Here is a 12,676-nt window from a genome sequence, read left to right as displayed (position 1 = left end):
GGCTGTTGCAGAAGTGGGAACCCCCATCGCTGATCATAGCCCGTGGAGTTCCAAACCTCGCGAAAATATTCTTTCGCACAAAATTCACCACCACCTTCGCATCATTGGTTGGAAGAGGGACTGCCTCTACCCATTTTGAAACATAATCGACTGCAAGCAGAATGTACCTAGGATGGTGGGAAGGGTCCCATAAAGTCGATGCCCCAAACGTCAAATATCTCCACCTCTAATATGTTCGTCAGAGGCATCTCGTGCCTCTTAGAGATGTTTCCCGTTCGTTGACACCGATCACAACCTCTAGCAAATGCATGGGCATCTTTGAAGAGGGTGGGCCAATAGAAGCCAGATTGTAATACCTTAGTCGCAGTACGACCACCTTGAAAGTGTCCCTTGTAAGGGGAAGAATGACAACTCTCCAACACTTGACCTACCTCAGTCTGTGGAATGCATCTCCTCACTAGCTGATCAGTTCCTTACTTAAACAAATACGGCTCATCCCATATGTAAAACCGTGAGTCATGATATAAATTCTTTCTTTGCTGTGAAGTGGCTTCAGGTGGGTACACCCCACTTACGATCAAGTTCACAATATCAGCATACCATGGGACTTCGGCAGCAGGAATTGCAAATAGTTGCTCGTCAGGGAAAGACTCTCAAATTTGAACATCCTCCACAAAGTGGTTATGGTTGTCCAATCTAGACAAGTTGTCTGCAACTTGGTTCTCCACTCCCTTCCGATATTTAATCTCAATATCAAATTCTTGCAACAGAAGAATCCACCGAATCAACCTGGGTTTAGCATCCTTCTTGCTGAACAAGTAGCGAATAGTTGCATGGTCTGTGTAAACAATAACATGTGTTCCAACAAGATAGGACCGAAACTTATCAAACGCATAAACCACAACTAGAATCTCCTTATCTGTCACAGTGTAATTTAATTGGGCAGTGTCTAACATCTTGCTAGCATAGTAGATAGAATGAAAAACTTTCTCTCGTCGCTGTCCCAGCACAGCCCCCACAGTGTTGTCACTTGCATCACACATTAACTCGAATGGCAAGTTCCAGTCAGGTGCAATGATTATTGGTGCAGTTACCAATCTATTCTTTAGACGTTCAAAGGCTTTAATACATGCATCATCAAATAGGAATTCCACATCCTTTTCAAGTAATCTGCACATCGGACTTGAGATCTTTGAAAAATCCTTTATGAAGCGTCTGTAGAATCCTGCATGCCCGAGGAAACTGCGCACACCCTTGACTGATATGGGGGGTGGCAGCTTCTCAATGACATCCACTTTTGCACGATCAACCTCCAGCCCTCTCTTTGAAACCTTGTGCCCAAGGACTATGCCTTTTCGGACCATAAAGTGACATTTTTCCCAATTTAAGACCAGGTTAGTTTCTTCACATCTTGCCAGCACTCGGTCTAGATTCTGCAAGCAAACCTCAAAAGAGTTCCTGAATATCGAAAAATCATCCATGAGTACTTCTACAAAGTCCTCAACCATCTCCGAAAAAATAGCCATCATGCACCTTTGGAAAGTTGCTGGTGCATTACACAACCCAAATGGCATGCGTTTGAAAGCATATGTGTCATATGGACATGAAAACGTGGTCTTCTCCTGATCCTCCGGAGCAATAGCTATCTAATTGTAGCCAGAGTAACCGTCCAGAAAATAATAAAACTCTTGCCCGGCTAACCTGTCTAGCATTTGATCTATGAAGGGAATAGGATAGTGATCCTTTCTGGTTGCCTCGTTCAGCTTGCGATAATCCATGCAGATTATCCACCCAATAATTGTTCTAGTAGGAATGAGCTCGTTTTTGTCATTTGTCACAACTGTCATCCCTCCTTTCTTCGGGACGCATTGCACCGGGCTCACCCACTTACTGTCCGAAATGGGAAAAATAATGTCTGAATCTAACCACTTGATCACCTCTTTCTTGACAACCTCCTTCATCACAGGGTTTAGTCTCCGTTGATGTTGTGCGCTAGGCTTATGATCATCCTCCATGAGTATCTTGTGCATGCACAGCGCGGGGCTAATTCCCTGAATATCAGATATCTGCCACCCCAATGCTCTTTTCTGGGACTTCAATACTTTGAGACAAATATTAACCTCTTAGGTGGTCAACTCTGCTGCCAATATCACTGGCAAGGTATCCCCATCACCTAAGTATGCATATTTAAGATAGGTGGGCAGGGGCTTCAATTCCAACTTCGGAGGCTCTTCAATTGATGATTTCGGAGTTACTCCCATTGTCATGTCTAAGTGCTCAAACTCGCCTGCCCGAATATAAATACTCGCCATATCCAGAGTCTGTACCATCTCAAACGCCGCCGTGTCACCAAAAATATCATCCCCCACCAAGGCTCTTCCCAATGGATCATGAGAAGTGATGAGTGGCTTTTGTGTATCATCATTCATAACAGTAATGGCGGACAGCTCCTCATAGATTGCAGGCATCCTCAGAGCTTAGTATACATTGAAGACGTCTACTTTATCATGTACTCGCATGCAGTGGCGGATCCAGGATTTTAAGTCAGGGGTTCGAAAAAAATAACAAAAGCTAAATATAAAATATAATGTTGTTGATGGGAATCGAACCTATAGCACTAGCGACAATTTTGAATACCCTAAACCACTTGAGCTAACCTTTTACATTTATTGAGGGTGTTCAGAAGCTAATATATATAAACACAAAAAATCTACACCATATATCACTGTAAATTTTTGCCGAGGGTGTTCGGGTGAACACCCTCGGTTGGCTGTGCATCCGCCCCTGCTCGCATGGTAAGCTGCCCAGCAGCTACATCAATAAGTGTTCTCCCTGTGGCAAAGAACGGACGCCCCAAAATAAATGGGACTTCCGGGTCTGGCTCGAAATCCAATATCACAAAGTCAGCAGGAATTATCAACGACTCTACTTGAACCAATACATCTTCAATAATTCCTTCGGGTCTTGCTAACGATCTGTCTACCAGCTGAAAAACTATAGTGGTTGGTCTGGGAACTCCCAACCCTAGTTTCCGGAAGATAGACGAAGGCATCAGATTTATACTTGCACCTAGGTCACAAAGTGCTCGAGCAACAACCTGTGTCCCAATAGAAATCTCAATAGTGAAACTTCCGGGATCCTTCAATTTTGTGGGCAACTTGTTCTGAATTCGAGAAGTGCACTCCTCAGTAAGTGCAACCGTGGCATACTCTGTGAAACGGCTCTTGTTTGCAACAATATCTTTGATGTACTTAGCATACTTTGGAATACCCTGCAGCATATCGACCAAGGGGACGTTCACGTGTACCTACTTAAGCAAATCAAGAAACTTCTTATAAGTAGCCTCTTCTTTCTGTCTTGCCAGATGTTGAGGGAATGGAGGCGGTGTCTTTGCAACCACGGCCTGTTGCTGCTTTTCCACTGGTGCCTCGATTGCCCTCTCTTTTTCACTTGTTTCTGTGGCAATCTTCTTTTTTTCTGCCTCTACTCGACCAGTTTTCTTTGAAATCACTTCCTCTAGTTCTCGCCCATTTTGCAGAGTTACAGCATTGCAAGGCTTGGGATTCACATCTGTGTCACTTGGAAGTCCTCTAGGTTGTCTAGTATTTTGAGCACCAGCTATCTGTCCTATCTGCCTCTCTAAATTCCGCACAGCCAAATCGCGATTCTGATTATCTGCTATCAACTTCTCCTGATCTATCATCATCTTCTGCATGTCACCCATCATATTTTTCATCATCTCTTCCATACTGTTTATGGGAGCTTGAGGAGCAGGTGCTGATTGATAGTTCTGCTTCTGATTACCTGAATTGTCACTCCACCTGAAATTCGGGTGGTTCCTCCAATTTGGGCTGTAGGAATTTCCGTATTGATTGTTGTTTCCTTGCCCCTTGCCTGCATTACCCACAAAGTATATGGATACGGGATTTGCAGGGCATTCATCACTGTTGTGACCCTCTCCGCAGACATCACAAAAGGCTATGGTTTGTTGCACGACATGCACCTGTGGTGGCGCTTGCGACGCAACTAACTTCCTGAGTTCGGAGCGCATGGCATCAATCTGTGCTGATAATGTTGTAAAATTATCTACTTCAAAGATGCCCGGTGCTTTCCTAACTGAACTGCTGGCTGCATCATCCTGCCAGTCTGGAGTGCTCTGAGTAAACCTGTTCAATAATGTGAATAGTTCTTCATAGCTTAGATCAAGAGTCGGCCCTCCTGCAGCAGTGTCTAGTGATGACTTATGTTGGGCATCCAGACTCTCAATAAATGTGTGTGCCAGAACTTCATTTGTCTGATGGTGGTGAGGACAATCTCTGAGAAGACCCTTAAACCTCTCCCAAGCTTGATACAAATTTTCTCCATTCTTCTACCTGAATGACATGATCTTCCTTCGGAGGCGAGCGGTCTTAGCTGGTGGAAAGAACCTTGTCAAGAATTTCCTCGCCAAGTCATCCCACGTAGTGATAGAATTGGCGGGCTCTGCTAATAACCAGTTACTTGCATTCCCCAATAGAGAGAAGGGGAACAGTGTCAGTTGCACATATTCTTTAGTGACCCTTCCAGTATCAAAAGTATCGACAATCTGCAGAAAAGTATGGATGTGACGCTAGGGATCCTCATGTGACATTCCCGTGAATTGCCCACTAGAGTGAAGTAGTTGAATCATAGGATACTTCAGCTCAAAGTGCCCTTCGATGGTGGGCTTGAGAATGCTTGAAGTGACATCCGCCACACGAGGCACTGCAACCTCTCTCACTTTCGCCGGTTGATTATTAGCCAAGACCACAGGTAATTCTGCAACAGCCTGCGAGTTCTGCAATAAATTCAAAGCTCTCCTGCGCCGATTGAAAGTACGTTCAGGCTCAGGATCGAATTCCTCAAGATTTTTTTGACTCGCAATCCTTCGTATTCGAGTAAAGAACCTGCAATCAAATAACAGCTAAGATCAAGACGTTAACACTTGGAAAAAATGAAGCAATAAAATTTATTATGGCAAAAATAATTGATTTCTAAGTCCCCGGTAGCGGCGCCAAAAACTTGTTGCGTCCAAATACACACGCAAGTGTACGTGGTCGTACAAGTAATAGAGTGATTATATAAAATCGGATTCAAACCCACAGAGACTTATAACCAATATTTCACGAAAACAAATTATTGCTTACTATCTATGCAAGTGAGAAATAAATGTGTTGGGTCTTTTATAACTAAATGCTGTAATGTATTTGACCAATAATGTATCAAGAAATTTTGCTTAGCACGTAATTGAGAATTGCTTTTATCAAGATTTTAGAAGTATTCCAGGGTCGTGGTTGGTTCACCAATCCTATTTAGTCAGTCAAGTATCACACCTTCACAACTTTGTTCACAATAGCTAATTAACCGGATTATTCATCTCGTAGTATTCTTCCGAACCACTACTCGCCGATTCAAGATAATTCTCCTCATATATTCCTATAGTATTGACCTATCAATAATGCAATAAGAGCACGGTATATAATTGATTGCGGTAACTAAGTATATTCCTATCCTAGTCACAAATCCTAGCCCAACTTTAGGGATATTCAGATCACAATCTCATTACTTCTTCTCCAAATTAACGTCTTTCCCAAGCACGTATATCAATAAGTAAATAGAGCTTAATAGTAATGAAGCAATTGTTATACCCCATTTTAACCGGGTTAAAGTAGAGTACAACATTTTGGTGATTCCTATTTGTTTTATTTTAAGGAGTCGCCACCTAATTAATTTATGGTGAATTAGGACACCTAAACATTAACAAAGGCAAAGTTAAAACTAAACCTCCGTTTAATGGTCCGCTTAATCAGCATGATTCTAGGTAAGGGTTCTAGATTATCCTAAAGGGAAGGGGTTAGGCATCCTTTAAAATTCGTTAACTACGGTTATTCGGTCAAACTTAGGTTAATTAATTAAAGTGGAAGATGCAAATATAGTGCTTAAACTTTAAGAAAACGGCTTGCAAATGTTGCTGAGGCTTTAAAAGAAAATATAATAATACTATTTAAAATAAGACTTATAAATGTTGTTAAGGCTTTAAATGAAAATATAATAATGCTATTTCGAAAATATAATAATTTGCATAAGAGGAGACTTTAAATAATTTTAACATAAGAACTGAAACCTAGGGAATTAACTATTGGTTTCTCCTTTAAATTTAACTACTCGTTACTACTAACATTATCCCCACTAATCCGCTAGGATTCATCTAATGTTAAGAAAACGAAACAAGGCAAAGCGTTAGTCATTCAATACCAAAACAAAAATGCACAACGAAGCAAAAAATAGAGGAGGAAAGGATTTAAATGGATCGGCCCATTTCAGGCCAATTGATGTGCACTGTTGCTGTTGTTATGGGCCTCGGCCCAGAATCGTTTTACACAGGTGATGGGGCTGACTCGATAAGAATGTTTCGTTGGGCTTTGGACCAATATCGAATGCGGAAGAAGACGAGTCCCTCGGACTCGCACGCGGTGGTCATGCATAAAAACGAAAGGAAAAAGATTAGAATATAATCAAATGAATAAGGTCAAACACGTAAAATATAAGCTCAAACAGATCAGTATATTATGTATAGACTACGTATATTTAAGTATACCTCATCCCTAGATTACTACAGATCTTAGTGACTAACTATTGCTAACCAAACCTTATTAGATTCCCTAGCAAGGGTCAACTAAAAGCAATCAGAATGCCATTAAAGAATGGAACAATACAACCAATAGTCAATTAAAGCATGCCCAAAAACAACACTAAAAATTTCTATGAATGTGCACAGCAATGCAGGCCCAGGAAAAAAAAAACTGAATGTCATGCGTATGAAAATTCAGCAAACTATTACCGTGTTTATGAATGTAAGTTAGCAGTTTTTCTTATACTATCACTAAAGATTCAAAACTAGAATAGTAAAGTAAAAGATGGAAGTGTAGAAACTACACAAAAATCTCAGATTATGTATCGAAGGCGACAACTTTAGAAGATGTACACTTAACTGATTCATGTGATTTCTTAAGTGACATTAATGAATAAACACAGGCTCATACATAACAGAGAATGATTACTTTAGCATGCAACTATCATTTTTAGTGAACCTCAATATTTCTAAAGGATTCAATCAGGGTACAATACATATGCAAAGATACTAAAACTGAATCTAAAGTGCTCTTTAAACTTATTAAGCATATTTTGTGGTTTATAGAACCATACCAACTATACTAATAACAAATCATTTGCAAGTACTTTATGGGTTGGACAAGAACATTAAAAGAAGCAAATAAATGGTCTGTTCAACTTTCTAAATCAAGCTAAATACCATTTTAGTTCAATAAGCTTTATTAAATGCAATCTATGTCTAGATGAATTCAAGCAAACACAGGGGCAAGTTAACATCATGATTTAACAGTGATGGCGCATAGACAGAGACTCCCAACATTTTATTTATTGACAAGATAAGCATCATGTTTGGACTACAAACTCATTAACAGAGGACAAATCAAATATCAGTCCATAACTCATTTAACCATGCTCAGACATTATCAACAGAGGATTAACTAATCTAACGGAGACAAACAAATGCTATCAATCATATACGAACTAATTAATCAATAAACATGCCACGCAAATAAGCATTCAGTAATAATTTTAACTAAATAGCATGCTAAACTTCTTTGTACTCTAATCATGCTCACTATTAACATTCAATAATCTTTCTAAATGAGCAATATAAACATATTAAGGTTTTATCCTAATCATGGTTGCACTACTAATATTAACTAACCAAATTAAACCATAGCAGGACAACACATAAAGATCCGACAGAACATAAAGTAACTAAAGGGAAGAAGTTCACCTTCTTCGGGTGCAGCGAACAGGATGCGGGGGGGGGGGGGGGGGGGGGGGGGGGGTCTCCGATTCACTCGAACACTATCAAATCCAAGCTTGCGATGCTCGGATTAGAAGCAGTACCAAGGCAAACGAAAACAAAAATTGATTTAGTATTTTGACTCGATATTAAAACAAGATTACGACTACTGAAGGACTGATGTTTTAGGGTATTCTAGGCGGCTAAAACTTATATTTTTTAGGGGATTTTTTACGGCTCCAGCCCCTTTTTCAATTCAGAAAATGATTAATTATAGGGGGAAATCTAGGGTTTGCTTGGGGTTCAAAAAATAGGGCTGGATTTTTTTGTGGCTCAACGTTCAGATTTGCAGGTATTTTGACCTACCCAAGATCAGAAAAAGGGAAATAGACAAAAAACCATTAAGACTTCGTACCCGAAAAAATGAAAAAGGCTGATGAAGAATATGGATTTCAACTCACAAAGGGCCAAAACCATTAAAATGGTTTCAGATCAAGGACAGACGACGGAGGAAAACGATGACCCACCCGGGATGAATACTGACGGGGAAAGGACGAGCATTGATTGCCTTTCCCCGAAATGGCCATGCACGGCCTGGATTTGCGAAAGTTCACTGTGAATTTTCCATTCACGTCGAGAGAGAGAGAGAGAGAGAGAGAGAGAGAGAGAGAGAGAGAGAGAGAGAGAGAGAGGGAGGAGAAAGAAGAGGAGAGAGGCGGATCTGTTAGGTTTTAGGGTTGAAAGGAAGAGAAAAGATGTGGGTTGGGTCGGGTATATGGATAGTGGGCCCGTTCGGTGAATTAAATGTGGGTTGGGTATTAAATGTGGGCTGATGAATAAAATGCGGGCTGATTGGTCCGAAAATAGTTATGCTGATTGGGCTTGGATTTGGGCTAATAATATATTTGCTCCTTGTGCTATTTTGTGCTTCTAAATTTGCATAAAAGATCTATTTTAATTAAAAATATTACCTATTATAAAAGTATGTATTTATCAGTGCTCGGATAAAAATAAAATTATATGACGTCGTAATGGTCGTGCGATAATATCAGTAAATAAACGCTATTATTTAACTGCGCAAAATAAATGCGATGCGTGTGCATAAGCTGGTAAAATGCTAAAATGATTATAAAGCGAAATATAATAATACCAGTAATAATAATAAAGACAAAAAATAGTAATAATAATAATAATGATAATAGTGGTAGCAGTAACAGTAATAAAATAAAAGGTAATAACAGTAGTGACTACAACAAGATAATGAAACGCTGGTGTTAATAAAAGTTAATAATTATAGTAAAAATATAAATAATTATTTCTTAAATTGCTAAAAATATTAGAAGCGTAAATATATATTTTGGAGGAGAGGCGGGACAAAATTGGGTGTCAACAACTTATCCCTCTTTGCCCGGTAATGATGAAAGAATTTTCGGGCAAAGACGTTGACTCAGTAGCTTATTTTGTCCCGGCTCAAGGATTTTGGAGGACTAACGGTAAACAAAATTTGAGAGGATCATGGCCGAACTCCGGTCTCCAAGTTGCCTATATATCTCGGGCTGCACGAGAATCAGGCCGTGTGTAGTTCTGGGATAACTGCGACACCTATGAATAACAAATCCCGATTGACACGAATCTTTGCAAAATATTGTCCCAGTGTCAAATTATGATGACACTGGGTATTATGGTAGAACTTGAGAATTCTAAAACTGAGTATGCTGGACTGCAAACGGGATATTTGGAGTTGGAGGCGAGTGTTCGTGGTAGATCTTTGACCCTTGTCAGGAAGTCTGATTATCTTTCCCAACAATTTGCCCCAGTTCGCTGCAGAAGAAATAGCTCCACGTCGCGCTAAGGCTCCTGCGAAACTTAAACTCGATAAAATAGTCAGTAAAAATAAATATCGGAAGTAAAACGATGTTAAATAAACCCATAAAAAGCTGCAATGATTTAAATAAATGATAGTCTTTGGCGAGGCTAATGCAAATGAGGTTCTAGGCTGATGATTCATGAGAATGATGCCTTTTGGCGATGAAAATGAGGCCTCAAACCGGATATGAATGTGGGCTATTTAAGCCGAATGATTAATGAGAAATGAGGCTTTCTAAGCCGGCATAATGTGATGCGTTTGCAGGGCGGTTGAAAGTAATATTGCAATGCATGTGCGATGCGTTTGCGAGCATTGATGCGGTACCTTTGCAGGGCATTTGAATGCAATGTATGTGTGATGCGTTTGCGAGCATTGATGCGTGCCTTTGCAGGGCATTTGAATGCAATGTATGTGCGGTGCGTTTGCGAGCATTGATGCAGTGCGTTTGCAGGGCATTGAATGCAATGTATGTACGGTGCGTTTGCGAGCATTGATGCAGTGCCTTTGCAGGGCATTTGAATGCAATGTATGTGCGGTGCGTTTGCGAGCATTCGCAAGATATTGAAAGTAATAATGCAATGTATGTGCGAGCATTCGCAAGACATTTGAAAGTAATAAAGCAATGCATGTGCAGTGCGTTTGCGAGAATTCGCAAGGCATTTTTAAGTAATAATGCAATGCATGTGCGGTGCATTTGAAAGCAGCAGTGCATGTGCAGTGCATTTGCGAGAATTCGCAAGGCATTTTTAAGTAATAATGCAATGCATGTGCGGTGCAGTTGAAAGCAACAGTGCATGTGCAGTGCGGGACATTTGAAAGTAATAATGCATGCGCAGTGCATTTGAAAGCGTTTATGCGAGGCCTTTGAAAGCAATAGGAAATATTTGTGCATCGATACGTTTGAAAAATCGTTTGCAAGACTCAAGCATTAATTTATTGCAAATCTCGAAAATTATTGATACTCGAGAGGCATAGTTGTTATAAGAAAGCTCAAACCGTTCGACGCATAGTCCTTGCAAGGCTGTAAACACTACGTACTTTCTTTCTTTTTATAAGAAGCGTGGAATTACTTTTAGATAAAATTAATGCAGATGTAAAAATTAGTGCGATATTATTTTGAAATAAAAATAGTGCAAGTGCGAGATTCGTATAAAATATTTGAGGTAAAAGTTGTGCAAATGCGAGATTAGTACAAAATATCTGAGATAAAGTAGTACTAGTGCGAGATTAGTAAAAAAGAATATTCGAGGTAAAAATAGTGCAAATGCAAGTGCAACATCAGTGCTTTTTTAAAACTTAATATGTCCAATTTTAAGGCGGATATGCCCCAAATAAATTAATCGAATCCTAATATAAGGCGGACAAACCCAAATAAAATGATTAAGTCCTATTGTAAGGCGGACAAGCCTAATAATATTGCGTCCAATTTTAAGGTGGGTAAACCTAAATGAATAATGAAGTCCTATTATAAGGTGGACAAACCTAAATGAATAATGAAGTCCTATTATAAGGTGGACAGACCTAAATAAATAATGAAATCCTATTATAAGGTGGACAAACCTAAATAAATAATGAAGTCTTATTATAAGGTGGACAAACCTAAATGTTCAATTAAAGGCGAACAAACCTAATATGTCCAATTAAAGGCGGACGAGTCTAAAATGTCATATTAAAGGCGGACGAGCCTAGAATGTCCCATTAAAGGCAGACTAGCCGGTGCTTGATTCATGCTTACTAAAAAAATTGGTGCAGAAAGAAGAGCTTAATGCGATGATTGATTTGTAGTAGCGAACATTCATGGCGCAATGAGGAAAGCCTGTGCATTTCCTAGTTTTATAGTAGCAAATATTTCATGGTGCAATGCCAATAAATTGGAGATCTCCCAACTTGTTGCAATTTGGTTGCTAAAAAAAAAATCCTGCACTCAAAGAAAATTGTGAGCTGTGAAATTTAGTTAGTATTAGGTTGGCTTTGCCCTTTGCTTTGTCTGAATCTTGCAATTGCCGACTTGATGTTGTGCAATATCATTCAAGAATAGCTAAAATATGCCCCTGCGTTACTTAAAAAAAAATTGTTAGTATAAAATAAAGTGGTCGCCTTGCATTGAACATTGAAGCTTTGGCGTTGAATCTGCATTTCTCGTGGTGATGTCATTGCAACAATCTGGCGACGCTAATATATTGCTCGGGATTTCGATTCATGCTTAGGCCATTTGCAAAGCTGTCCCAGTGTTGAATGATTCAAATCTCTTTGTCATTTTAGTCCTTTCCTTAGTGCAGATTCACAGCCAAAACAGTGTTCAATGCTAGGCAACCTCTAAAGAATACAATAAAACTAAACAAACGCAAATTAAAGTGTTAGTGCATGAGAATATGCATATGAAGCAAATGCACAAAATAATAAAATATGTGAGAAATTGGATTATTTTGTGATTTAGTTAAGCCAAAATAGATTGACCTAAGTCGTAGCACGAGTGGAGGGAAACGACTTATTAACTAGCAGGCTGTAACGCTCGAGAATTAACGAAAGGAAAGCAAACTACATTGGAGTAGAATACGAAGTTTTTTTTTATTTTTTTTAAAGGATGACTTATTCGAACATTAAAGCTTGATTTTTATCCTTTACTAACTCCGGCATATTCCAAAAATTTTGCCCCAGTCTCTAGGACGTTTTTTTTTTTTTTTGAAGAAGATGGCTTAGTTGCATGCCAAGAATTTACCCCAGTTTCATGCTCCTTCTTTTAGGGGGGGGGGGGGGGGGGGGGGAATTAAAATTTTATAATAATAGGGCTGAGCCTTATATAGGTTGCCTACGTATCCTGTATCCGACAGGAAGTCAGGTCAATATGTAGTTTCGGTTGCATGCAAATGGGAATTAAAAATTCTATCCTAATATGACCGAGTCCCTATGTGGGCTGCCTACGTATCCAC

At 39.5% G+C, this 12,676-nt stretch overlaps 1 protein-coding gene and 1 pseudogene across 1 annotated transcript; one reads left to right on the top strand and one right to left on the bottom strand.

The window, feature by feature from the left end:
• Window positions 1-2,722: 2,722 nt before the first annotated feature.
• LOC132613409 (uncharacterized) lies at window positions 2,723-3,280 on the bottom strand. The gene has a single exon (XM_060327427.1). It carries the CDS (start codon window positions 3,278-3,280, stop codon window positions 2,723-2,725), a length of 558 nt encoding a protein of 185 aa, XP_060183410.1.
• A 1,021-nt stretch (window positions 3,281-4,301) lies between these two features.
• Window positions 4,302-4,395, top strand: LOC132616374 (small nucleolar RNA R71; annotated as a pseudogene).
• The last annotated feature ends 8,281 nt before the right edge of the window (window positions 4,396-12,676 follow it).

Source organism: Lycium barbarum, chromosome 10, assembly GCF_019175385.1.
Source record: "Lycium barbarum isolate Lr01 chromosome 10, ASM1917538v2, whole genome shotgun sequence".
In the NCBI taxonomy this organism is placed as follows: Eukaryota; Viridiplantae; Streptophyta; class Magnoliopsida; order Solanales; family Solanaceae; genus Lycium; species Lycium barbarum.
The sequence above is the reverse complement of the archived record's forward strand: the minus strand, read 5'-3'. Positions and strand labels throughout refer to the sequence as shown.